Source organism: Triticum dicoccoides, chromosome 6B (assembly GCF_002162155.2).
Source record: "Triticum dicoccoides isolate Atlit2015 ecotype Zavitan chromosome 6B, WEW_v2.0, whole genome shotgun sequence".
Taxonomy (NCBI): Eukaryota; Viridiplantae; Streptophyta; class Magnoliopsida; order Poales; family Poaceae; genus Triticum; species Triticum dicoccoides.
Window position 1 is genome coordinate 226444344 of NC_041391.1, and position 25845 is coordinate 226470188.

The following is a 25845-nucleotide window of genomic DNA, read 5'->3' on the forward strand; positions in this document are numbered from 1 at the left end:
GTAGTTTGATAGCAAGATAATTTGTAATGAGCAAGTAACGATAGTAGTAACAAAAGTGCAGCAAGGTAGCCCAATCCTTTTGAGGCAAAGGACAGGCCAAAACGGTCTCTTATGATAAGCAAAGTGTTCTTGAGGGTACACGGGAATTTCATCTATTCACTTTCATCATTTTGGCTTAATTCGTGTTCGGTACTTTGATAATTTGATATATGGGTGGACCGGTGCTTAGGTGTTGTTCTTACTTAAACAAACCTCCTACTTATGATTAACCATCTTGCAAGCATCCGCAACTATGAGAAAAGTATTAAGAATAAATTCTAACCATAGCATTAAACTTTTGGGTCCAATTGGTCCCTTACGGAATAGCGCATAAAGTGGGGTTTAAACTTTTGTCACTCTCGCAACCCACCATCTAGTAACTACTCCACAATGCATTCCCTTAGGCGCTAATATGGTGAAGTGTCATGTAGTCGACGTTCACATGACACCACTAAGAGAATGACAACATACATATCATCAAAATATCAAACACATATCAAGTTCACATGATTACTTGCAACATGATTTCTCCCGTGACCTCAAGAACAAAAGTAACTACTCACAAATGATAAACATGCTCAAGATCAGAGGGGTATTAAATAGCATAATGGTTCTGAACATATAATCTTCCACCAAATAAACCATATAGTAATCAACTACAAGATGTAATCAACACTACTAGTCACCACAAGCACTAGTCTATAGTTTTGGTACAAGATTGAACACAAGAGATGAACTAGGGTTTGAGAGGAGTTGGTGTTGTTGAAGATGTTGATGAAGATAGCCCTCCCCAAGATGGGAGAGTTGTTGGTGATGATGATGGCGATGATTACCCCTCCGTGAGGGAAGTTCCCCCAGCGGAATCACTCCACCGGAGGGCAAAAGTGCTCCTGCCAAAGTTCTGCCTCGAGGCGGCGGCGCTTCGTCCCAAAAGTCCTCCTCTGATTTTTTTTTTCTAGGTCAAAATGACTTATATACCAGAAGATGGGCACCGGAGGTGGGTCGAGGAGGGCAGCACCCACCAGGGCGCGCCTGAGCCTCCTGGCACACCCAGGTGGGTTGTGCCCACCTGGTGGCCCCCCTCTGGTACTTATTTGCTCCAATAATTATTAAATATTCCATAAAAAATCCTCAGGAAGTTTCAGCTCATTTGAAGTTGTGCAGAATATGTAGCTTGACGTAGCTTTTTCAGGTCCAGATTTCCAGCTGCCAGAATTCTCCCCCTTGGTGCGTACCTTGCATATTATGAGAGAAAGGGCATTAGAATTACTCCAAAAAGCATTATTATACAATAAAACAACATGGATAATAGTAGGAAAACATGATGCAAAATGGACGTATTATTCTCTATGGTTCTTTTTGGTGGATTTGAGTCATAGGAAAATCATACTATTAAGAGGGGGTCCGCTTCGGAAAGGTTAGGGTGGAATCATCACGTACACATCTGTTCCTTTGCACCACCTTTCCTTCGCATCAATGGAGAACCGTCCATTTATCCAAGTCTCTATGATATGAAGTTTGCCAAATGCTAAAGCATCTGTGACGTGCGGTAGTACTGCTCAAGGGAGCAGTAGTACCGCAGGTGTAGTACTGCTCAGCAGAGCGGTAGTACCGCTCCTGGTGAGCGGTAGTACCGCGGCCTCCAGTCCTGACGCTAGCGCATGCGGTAGTACGCGCGGATGTAATTTTTTACTTCCGCCCCTTCGCGGTAGTACCGCTCCCTGTGAGCGGTAGTACCATGTCGGATTTTTGCACAACTCCAACCTCAGCTGAAGTAGTTACGGATGTAATTTTTTACTTCCGTGCTTTTTCCAAGCACCAATTGAACCCTGCCTTACGGTAGTACTGTAGGGGCGCGCGGTAGTACCGCTCGTTGCCCTGTGCAACAGGCCCACACCTGATCACTACCGCTCTAGCGGTAGTACCACAGCACTCTGCAGTAGTACCGCAGCACTCTGCCGTAGTACCGCAGCCTTGTGCAGTAGTACCGCGCCGTGCGGGCTGAGAAAGGGGATAATGGTTGGATCTTTTCCCCCACTATATAAAGGGGGTCTTCTTCCCCAAGAAGACCACCTCTTCCCTCCCCAAGCTCCATTGTTGCTCAAACCTCCATTTTCGCACGATCTCTCTCCCTAGCCAATCAAACTTGTTGATTTTCTAGGGATTGGTTGAGAAGGCCCCAATCTACACTTCCACCAAGAGAAATTTGAGTCCCCCCACTAATCCCTTGTGGATCTTGTTACTCTTGGGTGTTTGAGCGCCCTAGACGGTTGAGGCCACCTCGGAGCCATATTCCATTTTGGTGAAGCTTTATGGTGTCGTTGGGAGCCTCCAATTAAGTTGTGGAGATAGCCCCAACCTTGTTTGTAAAGGTTCGGTCGCTGCCTTCAAGGGCACCAATAGTGGAATCATGGCATCTCGCATTGTGTGAGGGTGTGAGGAGAATACGGTGGCCCTAGTGGTTTCTTAGGGAGCATTGTGCCTCCACACCGCTTCAACGGAGATGTACTTCCTCTCAAAGGGAAGGAACTTCGGTAACACATCCTCATCTCCACCGGCTCCACTCTTGGTTATCTCTTACCTTTACTTGTGCAAGCTTTCATTGTGTTGTATCCCGTGCTTGCTTGTGTGCTTGTTGTTGTTGCATCATATAGGTTGCTCACCTAGTTGCACATCTAGATAACCTACTTTGATGCTAAGTTTAATTTGGTCAAGAAAAGCTAAAAATTGTTAGTTGCCTATTCACCCCCCCCCCTCTAGTCAACCATATCGATCCTTTCATTATCTCCAGACTAGATCGTACAACCTCCCTCTCTCCCCACAACAACGGGTGCTTGAACGGGCCAACTTCGGCCACCGGATCCGCTTCCCCACCAGTTGCCGGCCCCAATACAATGGATACATGGTAGGAAGACCTCGTCTTCCACCGAGATTCAGCGAGGCAATTTTGCGGCGAGGCGTGTCTGTCCCGGCCATCGACGGGCCCGATGACGACGGCAAGGTAGTGGCTTCACAGGCTGGCGCCGGATCCGGCACCCATAATGCAGCTCAGCGGCCTCCTTGTCCATCCCATCCCCAGCGAGATCTGCGCGTGAGCACGAGCACCACGACGGGTCACCGCGCACGGGTGTAGCTGTATCCGGCGACTCCAAGTCTGACCGCCACCGGATCTGGTGAGTCATGAATCCCATCTACCCTAACCTCTCTCCATATGCACTTCATGATTTCGGATTTATTTAGCATGATTTGAACATTCTTTGTTTCTTTACCAGATCATCGGCTTCCCCTGCTACTTCAGTTTCAGATATTTGCAACTTGATTTGAACATTCTTTGTTTCTTTATCAGATCGTCGTCCTCCCCTGCTACTTCAACTTCAGATATTTGCAACTTGATTTGAACATTCTTTGTTTGTGATAGGGAGCATGGGTTATAGTTTTTTGAAAGAGATGGAGATCTATGAAATTACTTCCCTGTAATATTTGAATGTGGTGTTTGATACGTCTCTAACGTATCTTATATTTATGAAGCATTCATGCTATTTTATTATCTGTTTTGAATGATATAGGCTTTATTATACACTTTTATATTACTTTTGGGACTAACCTATTAACCGGAGGCCCAGCCCATATTGCTGTTTTATTGCCTGTTTCAGTATTTCGAAGAAAAGGAATATCAAACGGAGTCCAAACGGAATGAAACCTTCAGGAGCGTGATTTTTAGGAAGAATATGATCCGGGAGACTTGGAGTTCACGTCAGAAGATCCTCGAGGAGGCCATGAGATAGGGGGGCGCGCCCACCCCCCCTGGGCGCGTCCTACACTCTCGTGGGCCCCTCGAGGCTCCCCCGACCGACTTCTTTCACCTATATAAGTCCACATACCCTAAAAACATCGACAACGAAGATAGATCGAGAGTTACGCCGCCGCAAGCCTCTGTAGCCACCAAAAACCTCTCGGGAGCCCGTTCCGACACCCTGCCGGAGGGGGGAACCCATCACCGGTGTCCATCTTCATCATCCCGGCGCTATCCATGACGAGGAGAGAGTAGTTCACCCTCGGGGCTGAGGGTATGTACCAGTAGCTATGTGTTTGATCTCTCTCTCTCTCTCGTGTTCTCTCTATGGCACGATCTTGATGTATCGCGAGCTTCGCTATTATAGTTGGATCTTATGATGTTTCTCCCCCTTACTCTCTTGTGATGAATTGAGTTTCCCTCTTGAAGTTATCTTATCGGATTGAGTCTTTAATTTGAGAACACTTGATGTATGTCTTGCCGTGTTTATCTGTGGTGACAATGGGATATCATGTGCCACTTGATGTATGTTTTGGTGACCAACTTGCGGGTTCCGCCCATGAACCTATGCATAGGGGTTGGCACACGTTTTCTTGACTCTCCGGTAGAAACTTTGGGGCACTCTTTGAAGTACTTTGTGTTGGTTGGATGAATCTGAGATTGTGTGCTGCATATCGTATAATCATGCCCACGGATACTTGAGGTGACAATGGAGTATCTAGGTGACATTAGGGTTTTGGTTGATTTGTGTCTTAAGGTGTTATTCTAGTATGAATTCTATGATGGATTGAGCGGAAAGAATAGCTTTATGTTATTTTACTACGAACTCTTGAATAGATAGAATAGAAAGGATAACTTTGAGGTGGTTTCGTACCCTACCATAATCTCTTCGTTTGTTCTCCGCTATTAGTTGCTTTGGAGTGACTCTTTGTTGCACGTTGAGGGATTGTTATATGATCTATCTATGTTATTATTGTTGAGAGAACTTGCACTAGTGAAAGTATGAACCCTAGGCCTTGTTTCCTATCATTGCAATACCGTTTACGCTCACTTTTATCATTCGTTACCTTGTTGTTTTTATACTTTTCAGATTACAAAAACCTATATCTACTATCCATATTGCACTTGTATCATCATCTCTTCGCCGAACTAGTGCACCTATACAATTTACCATTGTATTGGGTGTGTTGGGGACACAAGAGACTCTTTGCTATTTGGTTGCAGGGTTGTTTGAGAGAGATCATCTTCATCCTACGCCTCCCACGGATTGATAAACCTTAGGTCATCCACTTGAGGGAAATTTACTACTGTCCTACAAACCTGTGCACTTGCCGGCCCAACAACGTCTACAAGAAGAAGGTTGTGTAGTAGACATCAAGCTCTTTTCTGGCGCCGTTGTCGGGGAGGTGAGTGCTTGAAGGTATATCTTTAGATCTTGCAATCGAGTCTTTTAGTTTCTTGTTTTATCACTAGTTTAGTTTATAAAAGAAAACTACAAAAAATGGAGTTAAGTTTGGCTCATACGCTTCATCTTTTTAATATCTTTCGTGAGTTTGATGGAAAGGAAAATTGTGCTCAAGTGCTAGAAGAAGAGTGCATTAAAATGCTTGGTACTGAATTTTTGAATGATAAGCATGATTGCAATGTTGTTAGTATGAACTCTTTGAATAGCCATAGTACTTATGATGATTGCACTAGTTATGATGAAAATATCTCCTATAAGCATGTCAACTTTTGTGGAATGCATGTTTGCATGAACACACCAAATAGAGAAGATATATATTGCAAGAGGCATAAGCACTTAGAAACTAAATGGTTGCAAGAAAGGCTAAATGTGAGTGCTGAAAATTTAAATTTCCTTTGCCGTACTTGTGAACTTTGCAATGAACGTGGTCATTTACATCTCCTATGCAAATTGTTTCATGAACGAATCGTGTCGAAAAATTGTGATGATTTGATTTCCCTTGCACATTACAATGAACTTAGTTTACTTTTGGGTTATGAAGAATTGAAACGTTTAATTAAGGACCTTCCAGAATTTGCCCATAAGAAATTCCTTGGATCTAGAGAAGATTTATTTGTATTGTGCGGTGAATTGCATTGAAAATCCTTATATTGCCAATCACATAAAGAAAAGAAAGCAAATAGAAGATGATGAGAATACTAATGGAAGGGAAGAGACTTCCCAATATCCTCCTATTATTTCTTATGATGAGTCAGGTAACGAGGAGGAGCTTTCCATTCAACCAATCTTGTCAATAAGGAGCTCAAAGAGGAAGGTTGAACCCACACATAATGTAAAAAAGAAAAGGAAAAGAAGGGGCAACAAAGGTAAAAAAGGTATCCCTTCCAAATGATGTTGCTCCTACTACTCATTGTGATGATGATAATTGCTACACTATTGGTGCTATCCATATTTTTAATGATGAGAGTGATTATGCTTATGATATGAAAATGCCCAATCTTGGGGAAGCTATGTTTGATGAGGATGAAGTATTTGAGAATATATTTGCTGAAATTAATGTTTGTCCCAAGCTTGGGGATGCTATGTTTAATGAAGATGATATTTTTAGCATCCCAAGTTTTGATATTCAAAGTTGTTATGATGATAGCATGCCTCTTACCTATGATGATTATATTGATGAAAGTGGGTTTGGAAGAGTGTCAACTTTAGGAAGTAGTTATCCCACTATTTTGGAGGATGTTGAATCTTATTGTGATGAATATGAAAGTGGATTTGGAAGAGTGTCAACTTTATTTAGTGATGATTCCACTATCTTGGTAGAGGTTTCAATCGATTATGATGAGAACGAAGTTGCTACTTATGATGATTATTGTGATGAAACTTATGCTATAAAAATTAGTAATGATTATATTTATAAAACTTGTCATTATTATAATTACCCTTTTTCTGAACATTACTCTTTTAATGTGGAAACAATTTTTAGTGTTCAAGTCTCTTATGATACTCCCACTATTCCAAATGAGAAGGATTTTGCTTATGTGGAGAGTAGTAAATTTTCTATGCTTGTAGATCATGAAAATAATGCTTTATGTGCTGGTTATATTGTTGAATTAATTCATGATGCTACTGAAAATTATTATGAGGGAGGAACATATGCTTGTAGGAATTGCAATAATGTCAAGTTTCCTCCCTATGTGCTTAAAATCTTGAAGTTATGCTTGTTTTGCCTTCCTATGCTAGTTGATTATTGTTTCCATAAGTTGTTTGCTCACAAAATCCCTATGCATAGGAAGTGGGTTAGGCTTAAATGTGCTAGTCATATGCTTCATGATGCTCCCGTTATGTTTCAATTCTTATCTTTTATGTGAGCATCATTGCCATCATCATGCCTAGCTAGAAAGGCATTAAAGAAAAGTGCTTGTTGGGAGACAACCCAATATTTACCTTTACTGTTTTTGTGTGTCAATATGATTATGCTACTGTAGTAATCATGTTTTATATCTTTTTGTTTCAATAAAGTGCCAAGTAAGACCTTTAGGATGGCTTACGGTGATAGTTGTGTTGATCCTGCTGAAAATCAGAAACTTTTGCACCCAGTAATTTAGTTTTGTTAATTCACAGAAACGAGCTTATGATCTGATTCTTTTTGCTCTGGATTGGTACACAAATTGCTTAGGACTTCCTAATTAGGTAGGATTTTTGGAGTTCCAGAAGTATACGTTTGATATAGATTACTACAGACTATTCTGTTTCTGACAGATTCTGTTTTTCATGTGTTGTTTGCTTATTTTGGTGCATCTATGAGTAGTATCAGAGGGTATGAACCATAGATAAGTTGGAATACAGTAGATATTACACCAATATGAATTTAGAATGAGTTTATTACAGTACCTAAGTGGTGGTTTTATTTTCCTATACTAACGGAGCTTAAGAGTTTTCTGTTGAGTTTTGTGTTGTGGAGTTTTCAAGTTTTGTTTAAAGATTCGATGGACTATGGAATAAGGAGTGGCAAGAGCCTAAGATTGGGGATTCCCAAGGCACCCCAAGGTAATATTCAAGGATAACCAAGAGCCTAAGATTGGGGATGCCCCGGATGGCATTCCCTCTTTCGTCTTCGTTCATCGGTAACTTTACTTGGAGCTATATTTTTATTCACCACATGATATGTGTTTTGCTTGGAGCGTCAATTTCTCTTGTTAGTATTTGCTTGCTGTTATTTATAATAATGTTTTGCATCTTTACTTTCAATAAAAAAAGTCAAGGATAGCCTTTACCATGCTTATTTTGCTAGTATACATGTTGCTGTTTGGAAATAGAAAGGTTACCGCTGTTGCAAAAATTCCCTAGAAAAGTCAGAGCACGATATAATGTTGAAACTTATTGCATAATGATCTCTGATAAATTTACTACAGTGTGAATTTTATTTCATAATTTTTGGAGTTAGGGAAGTTTGATGAATCTTGCATTCTTTACAGACTGTACTGTTTTGACAGATTGCTGTTATGTTTGCATTGTTTGCATATGTTTGCTTGTTTAATGATTCTATTTAAGGATAGGAGTATTAAATATGCAGAGGCATTTAGTATGCAATGTTGAATAATAATTTTAGTGATTTGTTATAGTAGAAAATGATAAGGTTTTGCATTGATTTATACTAACCTATCTCACGAGTTCTTGTTGAGTTTGGTGTGGATGAAGCTTTTGATAAAAAGAGAAACCATGATATGAGAGGAATTAAGGAGACACAAAAGTTCAAGCTTGGGGATTCCCAAGGCACCACAAGATAATATTTCAATAAGTATCAAGCATCTAAGCTTGGGGATGCCCCGGTAGGCATCCCACCTTTCTTCTTCAAACAACTATCGGTTAGTATCGGTTGAACCTAAGTTTTTGCTTCTTCACATGAGTTGTGCTATCCTTGCAATGTCATTTTATTTTGTTTTGCTTGATGCTTGAATAAAGTACTTGAGATCTGAAATTCTTTAATGAGAGAGAGTCTTCACATAGTTACATAATTTAGCTACTCATTGATCTTCACTTATATCTTGTTGGAGTAATTTGTCGTTTACTCGTGTGCTTCACTTATATCCTATGAGTAAATGGTTGAATGAGTTGAATGTCATAAATCTGAAATTATATATGTTTCATTTGCTTATCCCATGGGGAGTAATGACTTCACATCTAAGAAGTAGAGGTTGTAAATTTATTGAAGGTTAGAAAGCATTGTATTGGTCATTTGAACAATTCATGAAAGAATATTGAAGGAAGAGAGATTTCCCATATAAATACACTATCCTAGACATCTTTTATAATTGGGAGCACTCATTAAGTATGACATGCTAAAGAGTTGATGTTGGACAAGGAAGACAACGTAATGTGTTATGTTTTCGCACATCTCAGTTAAAGTATATTGTCATGGATCATTCAAACATGTTGAGCTTGCCTTTCCCCCTCATGCTAGCCAAATTCCTTGCACCAAGTAGAGATACTATTTGTGCTTCCAAATATCCTTAAACCCAGTTTTGCCATAAGAGTCCACTATACCTACCTATGGATTGAGTAAGGTCCTTCAAGTAAGTTGTCATTGGTGCAAGCAATAAAAATTGCTCTCTAAATATGCATGACTTATTAGTGCGGAGAAAATAAGCTTTGTACGATCTTGTTATGGAAGCAATAAAAGCGACGGACTGCATAATAAAGGTCCATATACAAGTGGCAATATAAAGTGACGTTCTTTCGCATTAAGATTTTATGTATCCAACCCTAAAAGCGCATGACAACCTCTGCTTCCCTCTGCGAAGGGCCTATCTTTTACTTTATGCAAGAGTCAAGGTGATCTTCACCTTTCCCTTTTTCATTTTATCCTTTGGCAAGCACTTTGTGTTGGGGTGATCCTGATATATATATCCAATTGGATGTAAGTTAGCATTAACTATTATTGTTGACATCACCCAAAGGTGAATACATTGGGAGGCAACACTATAAGCCCCTATCTTTCTCAGTGTCCGATTGAAACTCCATAACCATTAGTATTGTGTGAGTGTTAGCAATTGTAGAAGACTATATGATAGTTGAGTATGTGGAGTTTGCTATTCCTGAAAATAAGATGAATTGCAAGTGTTTGATGACTAAGAATGAAGTTTGCTAGTTTTCAAGAAAGTTTATGGTCTATGCTTTAACATGAGAATTGCTTGTTACTTGATCTTAAGAAGTTTTATGAGATGAACTACTGTTATGACATATAATCATGCTAGAAAAGGTGATTGAAATTATCATTGATCAAACTTGTGCACCTTCTAGCATTCACACTTCATAAATTATTTCTTTTATCATTTACCTACTCGAGGACGAGTAGGAATTAAGCTTGGGTATGCTGATACGTCTCCAACGTATCTATAATTTATGAAGCATTCATGCTATTTTATTATCTGTTTTGAATGATTACGGGCTTTATTATACACTTTTATATTACTTTTGGAACTAACCTATTAACCGGAGGCCCAGCCCATATTGCTGTTTTATTGCCTGTTTCAGTATTTCGAAGAAAAGGAATATCAAACGGAGTCCAAACGGAATGAAACCTTCAGGAGCGTGATTTTTAGGAAGAATATGATCCGGGAGACTTGGAGTTCACGTCAGAAGATCCTCGAGGAGGCCATGAGATAGGGGGCGCGCCCACCCCCCCTGGGCGCGTCCTACACTCTCGTGGGCCCCTCGAGGCTCCCCCGACCGACTTCTTTCACCTATATAAGTCCACATACCCTAAAAACATCGACAACGAAGATAGATCGAGAGTTACGCCGCCGCAAGCCTCTGTAGCCACCAAAAACCTCTCGGGAGCCCGTTCCGACACCCTGCCGGAGGGGGGAACCCATCACCGGTGTCCATCTTCATCATCCCGGCGCTATCCATGACGAGGAGAGAGTAGTTCACCCTCGGGGCTGAGGGTATGTACCAGTAGCTATGTGTTTGATCTCTCTCTCTCTCTCGTGTTCTCTCTATGGCACGATCTTGATGTATCGCGAGCTTCGCTATTATAGTTGGATCTTATGATGTTTCTCCCCCTCTACTCTCTTGTGATGAATTGAGTTTCCCTCTTGAAGTTATCTTATCGGATTGAGTCTTTAATTTGAGAACACTTGATGTATGTCTTGCCGTGTTTATCTGTGGTGACAATGGGATATCATGTGCCACTTGATGTATGTTTTGGTGACCAACTTGCGGGTTCCGCCCATGAACCTATGCATAGGGGTTGGCACACGTTTTCTTGACTCTCCGGTAGAAACTTTGGGGCACTCTTTGAAGTACTTTGTGTTGGTTGGATGAATCTGAGATTGTGTGCTGCATATCGTATAATCATGCCCACGGATACTTGAGGTGACAATGGAGTATCTAGGTGACATTAGGGTTTTGGTTGATTTGTGTCTTAAGGTGTTATTCTAGTATGAATTCTATGATGGATTGAGCGGAAAGAATAGCTTTATGTTATTTTACTACGAACTCTTGAATAGATAGAATAGAAAGGATAACTTTGAGGTGGTTTCGTACCCTACCATAATCTCTTCGTTTGTTCTCCGCTATTAGTTGCTTTGGAGTGACTCTTTGTTGCACGTTGAGGGATTGTTATATGATCTATCTATGTTATTATTGTTGAGAGAACTTGCACTAGTGAAAGTATGAACCCTAGGCCTTGTTTCCTATCATTGCAATACCGTTTACGCTCACTTTTATCATTCGTTACCTTGTTGTTTTTATATTTTTCAGATTACAAAAACCTATATCTACTATCCATATTGCACTTGTATCATCATCTCTTCGCCGAACTAGTGCACCTATATAATTTACCATTGTATTGGGTGTGTTGGGGACACAAGAGACTCTTTGCTATTTGGTTGCAGGGTTGTTTGAGAGAGATCATCTTCATCCTACGCCTCCCACGGATTGATAAACCTTAGGTCATCCACTTGAGGGAAATTTGCTACTGTCCTACAAACCTATGCACTTGCAGGCCCAACAACGTCTACAAGAAGAAGGTTGTGTAGTAGACATCAGTGTTGCAAGTTGTGAAACAAATTTATATGAAATGATTTGTGGAATATATGTGAAATTTATATTTCAATGTGCTGAAACTGGAAATTTCAGTCTGTGGAAGTGTTATATATTTCTCAAAATGATTGGAATGATTTTCAGTGAGATATGAAATGAAATAGCTATGTGTAGTTGAGTTGTGCATAATATGTGAAACTGATATTTCAATGTGTTGTTGCAAGTTGTCAAACTAATTTATGTGAAAATATATGAAATTACTTCTCTGAAATGCATAAAACTGATATTTCTCATATTTGTAACTTGTTATTTCAGTGATATATGTATTGAAAAATATGAAATTACTTTCCTGAAATATATTTCGATGTGGTGTTGCAAGTTGTGAAACTAATTTTTGTGAGAATATATGAAATTACTTCTCTGAAATATGTGAAACTGATATTTGTCATATTTGTAACTTGTTATTTCAGTGAAATATGTATTAAAAAATATGAAATTACTTCCCTGAAATATATTTCAATGTGGTGTTGCAAGTTGTGAAACTAATTTTTGTGAGAATATATGAAATTCCTTCTCTGAAATATATGAAACTGCTATTTCATATATATGTAACTTTTTATTTCGGTGAGATATGTATTGAAATATATGAAATTACTTCCCTGAAATATATTTCAATGTGGTGTTGCAAGTTGTGGAACTATTTTCTGTGAAAATATATGAAATTACTTCTCTGAAATATGTGAAACTGCTATTTGTCATATATGTAACTTGTTATTTTAGTGAGGTATGCATTGAAAAGTGTGAAATTACCACCCTGAAAAATATGTAATTACTTCCCTAAAATATATTTCAATGCGGTGTTGCAAGTTATTAAACTATTTTAACTTTAATGGTTTGTGCAAGATATGTGAAATTTTTATTTCAATGTGGTGAAACCAGATCATTTTAGCTTGTGGAAGTGTTATATATTTCTCAAAATGATTGCAATGCTTTTTGAAAGAGTTGAAATGCTATTTCAGTTAGATACTAATCGAAATAGCTATGTGTAGATGAGCTGTGGACAAAAATGTGAAATTGACATTTCAATGTGTTATTGCATTTTTTTTGAAAAAGTTTTATTTGAAATGAATTTAATAAGTTTTTAAATTCTCATATATGTTTTAACAGATTTCAAATCAATTTAAAGTAGAGGTTTGTCCTTTGAAAAACAAGCTGACATTTCTATACGTCTGTGTGAAGTGAGACTGGCTTCACGCGTATGTGTAAAGCGATGGCTGTGGCTGAAATCACGTGGGTAGGCCCAGCTGGTCAAATCATGTGGGTGGGGTCCAGCTGGTGAAATACAAGGGCTTAAATGAAGATATATGTGAAATACAAAGATACAACTTATGACAACTTTTGAGGTGTCGAGATTTTATTGGTTGGAGAACCACCTGTATATCCCGGCACCGGCACCGGCACCGGTAAAAAGAGGTTTGCGTCTCCACCTCCACGACACACCACACCATGCGCACAAGTGGTGCGTTTTTGCTCAATAATCCCCGCCCTATGTGCCAAATAGGACCAAGACAAGCAGGATATGCGGACCAGATGCAAACTGATCTATCGTCCACTTATTTCAATCGTCTACCGTGGTCACCCACGCACGAAATTTATGGGCTTGACTTCAAGGTACCACGGATAGCCGCTTGCTGTGTGCCTATGTGCAACCAAAAATGTTCGCAACATTGTACTAGATCGTGGTCTCTCTAAGCGTCCGTCCCGTGTGTGATGGTAGGTACCCCGCAGCAACGCGTGGGCAACTTGGTTTGCGCCGCCGTTTCGTCGCCGTTTGGCTGCCCTAGGCCCGGTTCCCACCTGCCTCCCCCAACGTGAGTGCGGCTAGCCACAGCAGCCGCTTCTTGGGTGGGATGGGGGCTTTGTTTTGGCCGTGAGTAGTGAGGTTTCGGGTGGAGTAGAGAGAGGGAGCCGCCCAGATTTGGTCAGGGCCGGCAGTCCGCCGGCGAGAGGAAAGGTGAGAACTTCTCCTACCACCAAAAGCCTTCCCTAGGACCCCGGGGCCCAGGGTCGTAATACACCCACCCGGAACGGTGTCGGCGTCAAGGAAGGGGAAGGGGAAGGAGGCGGGGGCGGAAGGAGTGGAAGCCCTGCTCAAGAACTTGAGGATTGCTGAGAAGAAGAAGTGTGTGGTGCTAGGGACGGCAAGCGCAAGGGCGGAGGTAAATCCAAACCAAGCTATTGGGAAAGTGTTGTCCAAAAAAGTGACATATGTGGATGGCATTGCTCAGACTCTAGGAAGGATTTGGTGCCGAAGGGAGGGTACCTTGTGCAAGGAGCTGGGGAGGAATTTGTTCTTGCTCACTTTCGGCCAGGCGTCGGGGAAGAGGAAAGCGCTCGAAGGGGGGCCATGGCTAGTGGGCAAAGATCTGCTGGTGCTGGAGGACTTCATTGCAAGCAAAACATTGGATGATTATGAGTTCCGGTACTTCTCGATTTGGGTTAGGGTGTCAAACATCCCCCTGGGAATGATGAATAAAGATACTGGAGAGCTGATTGGACAAGCAATGGGGGAATTCATGGAAGCGGAGGTAGATGCAGAGGACATGGCAGTGGGGGAGTTCATGAGAATAAAGGTCAAACTCGATGTCCATGAGCCACTCATGCGTGGTATTAAAATTCAAGTGAGCCCTGGAAATGGGGATGGGGAGGAGGAGGAAGGGGACGAGAGTGAGGAGGAAGCGATGAGGATCAGGGGGGTGAGCGAATGGATGTGGTCGGAAAGAAGGGAAAGAAGAAAAAGTGGTGCCCTTTTGCTTATGAGTTTTTACCTGATTTCTGCTACACCTGTGGGATCATTGGCCATACGGATAAAGAGTGTTCCTATAAATTGAAAAGGGGGGAGGTGCAATTGTACAACAAAGGTTTGAAGGTGAACATGCTGGTCAGTTCAAGGAGGTTGGGTGGTGAGGAGGACAGAGGACAGTGGAGTGGCGGAAGGGGGGGTTTCTCTGCTAGAAGTAATAGCTCTGGGGGTAGGGGAAGTTGGACCAGGAGTGACTTGGAGTCATGGCGAAGGAAGGAGGTTGGGCAGGCCGGGGACATGAGGAAGAAGATAGGGGAGGAGAAGGAAGTCACCAGTCCGTTAAAGCTCCCTGACCCGAGAATGACTATGAAAAACAACAAAAAGAAGCTTGAGTTCCCGGATGGGGAGATGGTGAGTGCTGACCATACAAAGGAAAGTACAAGAGAGGGTGAGGAGTTCAAGGAAGGAGGGAGGGAGGGAAAGAAGGATGACATGGGAGGAGTGGCGCGGGAGAAGGGAGACGTGGGCGTCCTAGGAGATCCTCCCTCAAATGAGCGGGGGCTGGAAGTGCAGAGATAAGTATAAAAAACAAAAAGGGGAATAGCAAGAAGGTAGGGGAAGGGACATAGGCAAAAGGAAGAACACACAGAAGGGTGAACAGAAGCGGCAAGGGAGAGCGGTGTGAAGGGGGAGTACAGAGTTTGGTGGGCACAAAACGAGACCCAACAGTAATGGAGATCGAGACTGGACTGGAGGAGGAGATAAAGGCGAAAAGGCAGAGGGGGTTGGAGATCAACGTGGAAACGGACAGTAAACTACCAACAGAAGCGGGGCTACAGTCACAGCCCTGCAAGAGCCAATGAATATCGTGGCGTGGAATTGTCGGGGGTTGGGAAACGCCCCGACAGTTCGTGGACTTCTGGACGTCCAGAGGTCCGAGGACCCAAACATATTGTTCTTGTCTGAAACAAAGCTCAAGGCAAAGAAAATGGAGAGATTTAAGTGGTTGCTCGGACTGCCATGCATGGTGGCACGAGATAGTGAGGGTAAAGGAGGTGGGGTGGCAGTTTTCTGGAGAAGAGGATTAAATGTGGAGTTGCGAAATTTCTCTAGGTTCCATATGGACCTGGAGATCAAGGAAGAGGACGGTTTCAAATGGAGGTTCACAGGCATGTATGGGGAGCCGAGGGCGGAGAAGAAGCATCTCACGTGGAAGCTGATGAGGATCCTTCATAACCAAGTGTCACTCCCTTGGCTGTGCGCGGGAGACTTCAACGAGGTGTTGTTTGCTAACGAGAAGGAGGGCGGGAATGAAAAAACCCAGGCATGCATGGGCAGATTCAAGGAGGCCTTGGAGGTATGTGGTTTAGAGGACATGGGGTTTGAGGGGGACAAGTTTACCTGGCGGAATAACAACCACCGATGGGAGAACTACATCCAGCAAAGATTGGATAGGGCGGTCGCAAATGAGGGATGGAGGAAGCAGTTTGAGGGGTTCAAGGTAGTGAATGGTGATCCTAGACACTCGGACCACAGGCCCATTGTCATCACAACAGAGAAATCTGAGGGGGAGGGAGCAACAAGAGAGGTAGGGAGAGGAGGTGGGAGTCACAAGTTTAAGTTTGAGGCATGTTGGCTGGAGGAGCAACAGTGTGATCAACTAGTGAAGGAGGCATGGTGTCACACAATGGCAGAGGGTGGTCGGTGTGTGAGGGAGGGGCTGAAGCAGGTGGCGGGGAAGCTTCAGAATTGGAGTGGAAACGTTTTGGGTGGCTTGGAGAAAAGGCTGAAGAAAGCAAGGAAAGAAGTGGAGAGATGGAGACGTATGCCGGTGAGTAAGGAGAAAGTGGCAGGGGAGGAAGTGGCACGGTATAGAGTGGAGAGGCTGGAGGAGCAACTGAACACCTACTATAAGCAGCATGCACACATGACCTGGTTGAGGAAGGGGGACAGAAACACCTCATTTTTTCATGCAAGTGTTAAAGAGCGAAGGAGAACTAATAGGATAGGGAAGCTGAGGCGTGAAGATGGGAGCTGGGCGGTGAAAGAGGAGGAAAAGAAGGAGGTTGTCACTAAATATTTTGCGCAGCTGTTCAGGTCATAGGGCATAACACATCATGATGAGGTTCTGAATTCAGTGCAGAGCAGGGTAACGAGGGAGATGAACTCGGGCCTACTGGCAGAGTTTAGTGCTGAGGAGGTCAAGGCGGATCTGAGGGACATTGGGGATTTAAAGGCGCCAGGGGAGGATGGTATGCCAGCCATTTTTTACAAGCACTACTAGGTGGATGTGGGTGACAAAATCACACAGGAAGTGCTAGCTTTTTTAAATGGGGGGCCTATGCCAACTGACTGGAACAACACGTCCACACGCTGATCCCCAAGGTGAAGAACCCGGACTGTATCAAGAATCTGAGACCAATAAGTCTTTGTAATGTGGTCTATAAGATCATATCAAAGATTCTCTCAAAGAGGTTGAAAGTGATATTGCCCGAGATCATCTCTTCGACTCAGAGTGCCTTTGTGCCGGGTAGGCTCCTAACTGACAATGTACTGCTCGCTTATGAGGTCATGCACTATATGCGCAACAAAAGAAGTGGGAAGGAGGCCTATGCCGCGGTGAAATTGGATATGAGCAAGGCATATGACCGGGTTGAATGGCATTTCTTGGAAGCTATGATGGTCAAAATGGGTTTCCACCGGAGGTTTATGGAGCTGATTATGAAGTGTGTGAGGACAGTAAAGTATCACATCAAGATTAATGGTGATCTCACCGAGGAAGTGTTACCTGAGAGGGGGCTGAGACAGGGGGACCCGCTGTCCCCTTATCTCTTTTTGTTGTGCGCGGAAGCCTTTTCGTGTCTACTAACAAAAGCTGAGCAGAACAACTTGATCCAGGGGATTAAGGTGTGCCCGAATGCCCCTAGCATTTCTCTGCTATTTGCCGATGATTCCCTCATCCTTTTCAAGGCAAATAAAGAGAGTGCGGAGCAGATCCAACGTATTCTGCAGGTTTATGAGGCAAGCTCGGGCCAAACCATAAACAAAGATAAATCTGCCGCTTTCTTTAGTGCCAATGTGCAGGCAAAGGATAAGAAGGATGTGATGTGCATTCTGGTGATTGAGAAGGAGGCACTAAATGAAAGATATCTGGGCATGCCAATTCATGTGGGCAAATCAAGAACCAAGACTTTCAGGCACATAATTGAGAGGATTCTGCAAAGAATTAGTGGATGGCAGGAGAAGCTGCTCTCTCGGATGGGAAAAGAACTCCTGATTAAGGCAGTGGCGTAGGCGATACCCACGTTTACTATGTCATGTTTTGACTTGACGAAGACCATCTATGAGGAAATCAGCACCTTGGTGTGTAAATACTGGTGGAGCCAGCGGGATAAATCCAACAAGATTCATTGGCTGAGTTGGGAGAAGATGGTAAAGCCAAAGAGTGGGGGGGGCTGGGGTTCCGCGACATCCACAGCTTCAACATGGCTATGCTCGCGAAACAAGGATGGAGAATGTTGCAACGGCCAGAGTCTTTATGCGCACCGGTCTTGGGGGCTAAATATTTCCCCGATGGGAATCTGCTGAGTGTGGAGGAAACGAACAATATGTCCTACACCTGGAGGAGTATTTTGCAAGGAATCAAAATCCTGAAGAATGGGCTCATTTGGCGAGTTGGCGATGGACAGTCAATCAATATGTGGAAGGACCCATGGATACCTAGGGGAACAACTAGGCGGCCGTCTACACCAAGGGGCACAAACATTATGTCAAAGGTCGGAGAGCTTATCAACCCGGCTACTGGGTCATGGGATGAAGAACTGGTTCGGGCCACTTTCAATGAAGAAGATACCTCCTGGATATTGGCAATCCCCGCAAATTGTGAGCTGGAAGATCTGCCGGCCTGGCACTTTGAAAGAAGGGGCAAGTTCTTTGTTAAATCTGCATATTGGGTGCATATGCATGATAAAAACATGGAGGGGCTGAGAGGTGTTGCTTCGAGGGCTGAGGAAGCGAACAAAGTGTCCCCTTGGAAGAAGATCTGGCGGATGACGGTCCCAGGTAAAATAAAACATTTTATGTGGACGTTGGCTCACAACTCGATGGCTGTTTGCATGAACCTGCGAAGAAGAGGGCTGGATATCTCCATGCGGTGCCCTGTTTGTCAAGCCAATGGGGAGGACGGAGGCCATCTGCTCTTCAAATGCAAACAAGTTAAGGAGATCTGGAGGCTGTGCGGGCTGGAGGAGGAGAGACTGCTGCTTATGGATCAGAGCACAGCTTTAACAATGATGGATAAATTGACAACTCTTGCTGGGGAGAAGCAAGCCATTATTGCCACTCTCATGTGGAACTGGTGGTGTGAGCACAATAACCGCAGAGGAGGAAAAGGAAGACGAATCGAAGAGCTTGCTTGGATTATTGAGCATCAGACGAACGAGTTTCGAGACATCCAACTGGAACCAACAAATTATGGGCTGACTCCACAGCAGCGATGGAAACCACCGCCGGCTGAGTGGATTAAAATTAACATTGATGGCTTTTTCAAACCAAAAGACTGCAATGGAGGCTGGGGGGCTGTGTTCAGGGATCATGTGGGTGAGGCGATGGAGTGTGCTGCTGGCTTCCTGCCAAACTTGCTGAACCCGTTACATTCCGAGATGCTAGCTGCTAAAGCTGCTCTTCACTTGGCGTCAGACTTGGGAATGGGCAGAGTCTACTTGGAAACTAATGCTCTGCTGCTGAAGGAAGCATTGGATGATACTAGTGTTGATCTCTCTTGCCTAGGTGTTGTAGCTGACCGCTTAAAAGCTTTTATTGTATGTAATTTCATTGAGTGTAAGATTGTGCACTGCTCTAGAACCTGTAATCAAGTAGCGCACACCCTTGCGACGAAGGGCTCGTTGATGGCCGGGGTGCCAAACAGTGTAACTGATGGGTCTGACCCATGTGTATCAGCTTTAGTGGCGAGTGATTTGGCTTCGCTCACTGTTTAATGCAAATTGCATTGAATCTCAAAAAAAATGTTCGCAACAATAGGTTCAGATGACGTGGGAGAGTCAAACTTGGGTAAATTCATACAAGTTGTGGAAACAGAATATGAAGAAATCATACATGAGATGCCCAAAGGGAACAATTTGTGATCTCTTTCTTTAGCAACAAATCAAACCACCGATACAAATGAGATTCGCTCAACAAATCCCACGACATGCTCAAAACGCTACGGCGTAAATTTCGTCCACTGCTACAAGCAAGTCATGGATCCGAGTACCCATTTCTGCTTGTGCTCAAAAGGCACAATGAAGGCAATAATAAATACTGAAAAGAAAAGAACCGGCAAAATTGCAGCCTATTAGTAGCACTTGGGGCTGATCAGTGCTTGGCGGTGACAAGAGCCATGTGGGCGATCAGATCAAGAACTCGGTTGCTGAAGCAAAAAAATGAAAGCAAATAACCCATTGGTTAACCGAAGATCTGAAAATGTGGGTCAATAACTCTTTTAATGCGGTGAAATAGACACCCACCTGTAGCCCCACTCGTTGTCGTACCACGACACGAGCTTCATGAAGGAAGAGCTCAGTCCCATGCCAGCATTAGCATCAAATATGCTTGACCTGAGATGCAGGGAAAGCAGTGATTTTCTGGTACTGTGCAGAGCAAATTGTGTTACTATGTGAGTAGACATAATTCTTACCTTGTGTCACCAACAAAATCGTTGGATACCACATCCTCATCTGTGTAGCCTAGAATGCCTTCCAGTGCGCCCTCTGATGCCGCCCTGAAACACGGGGCATATATGTAAGCTTGATAATGCTGAAAGCAGTGTTACACATGATGACTGTTAAGCTTCATGCACTAGCCAACGCAACCAAAAGTCCAAACTGATGGAAAGACCTAGGCAATCCACATATATACTTCAACAATGACATCCACACATATAGTTGTTTGGTTATATATGCATGACGGCGGGAGAAGCTGGTCTAGCATTACTAAGTAATACTATAACAGATAATCCTTATCAATTGAATATTACTCCCCCCGTCCCAAAATGTAACCTAAGGGGTGCAACAAAATTGAACTGTGATTCAACATGTTTGCTCATCAGTTCCTACTTCCTGGACAGTTCACATTTTTATATGCATCTTACATTCTGCTCAGAAGCGCTGTGAGCATTCTGTTAACCTTCAAAATACTGGTAACTACTACAAATAGCTAACAGGTTGCTTAACAAGATAAGTCAAACTGAAATAGTGAATTGTAAAGAGTTGAACTAATAAGGAAATGAGCACGAAAAATGTGATGGGTCTGCATACTTGATGGCTGCTTTCACATCATCATAGGAGGCACTTTTCTCAAGTCGGCAGGTCAAGTCGACCACAGAGACATTTGGCGTTGGAACTCGGAAAGCCATGCCAGTAAGTTTTCCATTTAGCTCGGGGAGGACTTTCCCCACAGCCTGACAGAAAAAAATAGAATCAGTCGGTCAACAATGAAAATCGGAATAGACACATCACATGCTTTCATCTCAAGTTACCTTTGCTGCACCAGTGGAGCTAGGAATTATGTTTTGACCAGCACCACGTCCTCCTCTCCAATCTTTCATTGAAGGACCATCAACAGTTTTTTGGGTGGCTGGAAACAGAAGAAAAACCTTGTTATGACACAAATTTCAAAAGCAACAATTACCACACAAAGAATGCAAAACCATGAGTCTCCCTTTGTGACAACTGAGAAGTTTCATAGCATAGAAAGAAAACCTGTTGTTGCGTGAACAGTTGTCATTAGACCTTCAAGAATGCCAAATTCCTCATGAACAACCTGCACATAATGGTTCATGGGCATCACGAGGACGATAGAATAGATTAATCACCAGAGCAGTTTATCGTGATTGTATTGTGCACTTAACTTGGCAGGAAGTAGATACTAGTTCAAGAAAACCAGCAGGGCAAGGAAATGGGGAAGAGTTACCTTGGCAAGAGGAGCAAGACAGTTAGTGGTACAACTTGCATTAGAAACAACATTCATCTTGGGATCGTAGCTCATCTCATTTACTCCAACCACAAACATGGGAGCATCTGCGGATGGAGCAGATATCACCACTTTCTTAGCACCACCCTATATAAACAAGGTAGCAAAAGTCTCAACATTGTGTTCATTGCAAAAGGCATATTGTTTGATAATTAGATGACAATCACGGAAGAAATGGCATACAGACCTTCAAGTGAACCGATGCTTTATCAATAGTTGTAAAAACACCAGAAGATTCAACAACATAGTCAACTCCAAAGTTACCCCAAGGAATCTCTGCTGGGTCTCTGGAATTGAGAAATAAAAGATTAGAATCTTTCAATACGCATGTAGCAAAATGTCAAAATAAAGGATATGAAGAGAAAACTGACAAAAACCAAAACCCAGAAGTAGAGAGTTCAATCACAGCCGACATATGAATCTCAGAACCAAAGTAAGAAAAGAATACGCAGTACACCAGATGCACAGCAAGCTTCCGCTGGTATAGATATTATATGTACGTAAACATGCATTTGTAAGAATCAGTTATTAAGTACTCCCTCCGTTTCTTTTTAGTCTGCATCTAATATTTGGTCAAAGTCAAACTTTGTAAAGTTCGACTAACTTTATAAGAAAAAATATTAAAACCACAGTATGAAATCAATATTGTTAGATGCATCATGGAATGAATTTTCATGCCATATAGCTTTAGTATTGTAGATGTTGATATTTTTTGATATAGAATTGGTCAAACTTTGCGTAGTTTGACTTTGACCAAATCTTATATGCAAACTAAAAAGAAAAGGAGGGAGTAATAATGTTACTCTGGCCACTTCATTGCTCCACTTGTACTTATTTCAGGACAACAATGTCGTGTATATTCAGCGACCACGACATTTATATGAACTGCACTAATATCGGCAAACAATCGGCCAACCCTGGCATAATTACCTTTTGCTTGTTATCGTGATTTTCTTCCCATTGATCTCCAGAGTTGAATCATCCACAACATTAATGGATCCTTTAAAGGGGCCATGAGTGGAGTCGTACTTGAACATATAAGCCTGGAAAAAGGGGAACATTAACTTCAAATCAAATAAAAGCACACCAAAATGCTACACGACATGCAAATACAGAATTGTTACTTCAGCAGTGAAGGAAAGAATATAATGGCAGAATTAAATTTGTCAAATTCCAATGCAGTAGATCATCCCACTGGATGATTCTTGTCATGGCACCTAACAGAAAAGAAATAGGAATCCCAATTGCATAAAATTAGATGGTTAACCAATACGTATGTGCTTGAAATACATAAATGCAGTGCATTATAAACAAGATTTTATGAATTGGCTGAAGAAGTTGCACATACAACATGAAGGTGAAACACAGGCAAAACATATTATGAATGAATTAACAAGAAAGATACTTGGCATGAATTAAATGGGATTATGAGAACTATCATCTCTCCTGGCTACCTCGAGACACAGAGTTACATGGCACTTTGCACCTGTTATCAGCAACAGTCCTCAAGGAAATCCACAGCAGGGGTGTGGGACAGAATAGTTCTCTTATAGCTGCTTGTTAGCTTCACATGCTCATTCAAACATTCACATGTACTTTGCACACAGGAATCGTTCATGTGGCAAAATACGTCAACATCATTTGTGGTATCAGAGCATTCTCTAGCTCATGTTACCTTGATTAAAAAAATGTCTACTGCCCTCTACCTTCTGCATTGTAACTCCTCTTTACCGATGCCCACCGGTCTCTCCCATTTCCAGAGTCACCTGCCTCTGCGGGAATGGGAGAGAGCAGTAGTTGGCAATGAAAAGGAGGGGAGTCACAGAAGGTAGGAGACAGTGGTTTGGAAGTGTGAGCCAGATAATCACTTATACCACGAGTGATGAATGACAGTGAGTATGCCACACACACCTGTCATACTCATTGATTTGTAGATAGTACATTACATTTGAATGGGTATGTGGAGTTACCATGAAATACTATCAAGCAGCTGCAGAATACCTATTATATCTCATGCATAGTGAGGAATTTATCATAAGTTATCGAAGGGAGTGTGTGCATGATGCCATGAATAATTTGTATGCAAGTTATCTCAGAGACAAAATTACTACCTCGTTACATTTATATTAAGCTAACAAAAAGAATACTCGTGAAATTCATGAGGTCTCTATCACACAAAAACAGAAACAAACTAAAAGTATGTCAGTACTGTGCAACAAGGTTCCATGCAATTTCATACAAAGTAGTAAAGAACTAGCTACTGTAGAACCATGAGTTCGACACTTTTAACTTTAAATTTCAGGTGTAGCAGATCTCATAGCACAAAATATGCAAATCATATAGCATTATTTCCTTACCATGTACTTAGCATCAATGAAAGGATCATTGACAGCGACAACTTCAATATCATCTCTACTGATTGCAATTCTCAGAACCAATCTCCCAATCCGTCCGAACCCTGCAGTAATAAAAACAACAGGCTGACATTAAAAAAATGCATATGGATTATTACTTCATCTACTTTTGACTCGTACAGTACCAAAGTATAAGCTATCTATGTGTGCCTGGTGTGATCATCTGAGGAATAAAAATATGTTCCAAAGACCTTACAAGATGATACTTAAACTACTTTATTTCGTCGACACAGTATATTATGAAACAAAAGGACATGGCCTAAGCATCCTGGACAAAAAAATGCAACCAGCAAGGATTAATCTGCCCTCATCTAGATTGCAACAGTTTTTTTGCATCAATTATGTACACAAGAGGCTCACCATTGATGCCAACCTTCGTCTTCTCCCCACTCGAATATTCTGCAGAGAAAAACAAAAAGGGTAAAGATTATAAAACAATCAAATGCCACTAGAAGCTGCAATGTTTGCTGAGCCCAACAACTTACGTGGGACGGCTGGTGGTGCCTGTGTAGCTATAGCTCTAAGTGGCTCAATGTTCCTGACACTTTAGTATACATGAGTTAGATGCAGTACATCCTAATCTGGTATACAGTTTACAAGGCAATGCGGATTATGCATCGGAAAGAGGCACTTACGATGACGAGGAAGCCACAATGGAGGGGAAGCTGCAGCCAAAATGAGCGGAGCCAGTGCTCCTCACGCATGACGCCTATGCCACAGCAGACAAATCCCATCAATATGACCACAAAAAAGCTCAGGACTATATAACATCCAACAAATGAGAAGGAGGGAGGCTTCTCGCGATGTAATAACACAACAACAGATTCCAAACAAAAGTGGAAAGCAACAGAGCTACAGCAACGCTTACTGGCATACAAACAAATCCACACCTTAATTCAGAGTTAATAAATAGGGTCGCCTTGGCTAAATTCCACGGGACAGGTGCTAAACAGCAGGGAACCTAAGTCGTACGCGGCGCTTGAACCCAATTCAGCCCGTAGGGCGTATTGCAGCGCCAAACCGCTCAAATGGCTGAATTCCCCACCGAAGATAAGACAGTTTCGAGCGAATTACGACGGGAACCAAATCTAGACGCGGAAATGGACTCGCATCAACCCACCGGCGCCGCGTGTGCCAGCCCTTGACGGAACCTCTCCGGCTGTACGCGTACAGACAGTGTGTGCAGGAGCAAGCAACGGATACCTTGGAGGGGTCGGCGACGGCGCGGGATCCGGCGCCGGACGAGGACAGGGCCGCCGCGGTGCGGAGAGGCACGGAGAGCGCCGCCATGGGAGAAGGGATTAACGGACGGACGGACGGACGGGTGGGTGGGTGCGCGTTAGGGTTTGACCGGGGAGGGACCGCAGGAGGGAGTCACGAGGAGGAGGAGCCGAGGAGGGGGCAGAGGTTTGGCTGGCCTTTCGTTCGCGGAGGCGGGCGGGGGAAGGTGGCGGCCCGAGGCTTGTTTTATAACAAGAGAGGGGGGAAACAGCAGCTGCACACGAACGAGCGAGCTTCGCCTCGCCTACCCCCTCCACCGAATCTCTTGGTTGGCTGGCCGTGTTCATCGTCGTGTTTTTAAAAAGAAGAGGAGGATCTTACCAACTTTGGCTTGGTTTTCCCACAAGAAGACCCAACTGTTGTTCGTCTTTTTGCAAGGCGATTGTCATTTGTCTAAGCGCTGCGGTTGGCAGCACTACCGCCCGACCTTTTTTTTTATGGACTGCTGATATTCTAAAAGAAAAGGAAAATGCAT

At 42.8% G+C, this 25845-nt stretch overlaps 1 protein-coding gene across 1 annotated transcript; it reads right to left on the reverse strand.

Moving 5' to 3' along the window:
* Positions 1-19703: 19703 nt before the first annotated feature.
* Positions 19704-25575, reverse strand: LOC119322848 (glyceraldehyde-3-phosphate dehydrogenase GAPCP1, chloroplastic-like). The gene is made up of 14 exons (XM_037596381.1): positions 25293-25575; positions 24725-24798; positions 24575-24633; positions 24450-24488; positions 24033-24133; positions 22606-22718; positions 21863-21962; positions 21616-21762; positions 21405-21465; positions 21182-21279; positions 20961-21103; positions 20342-20425; positions 20172-20261; positions 19704-20074 (listed from the first exon to the last, which is right to left on the reverse strand). Exons 1-14 carry the CDS (start codon positions 25377-25379, stop codon positions 20020-20022), a joined length of 1251 nt encoding a protein of 416 aa, XP_037452278.1. The 5' UTR covers positions 25380-25575; the 3' UTR covers positions 19704-20019.
* Positions 25576-25845: the final 270 nt, after the last annotated feature.

Excerpts from the sequence above, each read along its gene's own strand:
- LOC119322848 (XM_037596381.1), bottom strand. The coding sequence starts at position 25,379 with ATGGCGGCGCTCTCCGTGCCTCTCCGCACCGCGGCGGCCCTGTCCTCG. Across the intron at positions 24,799-25,292 it reads CCGTCGCCGACCCCTCCAAG|GCGTCATGCGTGAGGAGCAC; the intron begins GTATCCGTTGCT and ends GCTGTGGCATAG. Across the intron at positions 20,075-20,171 it reads GACAACGAGTGGGGCTACAG|CAACCGAGTTCTTGATCTGA; the intron begins GTGGGTGTCTAT and ends TTTTTGCTTCAG.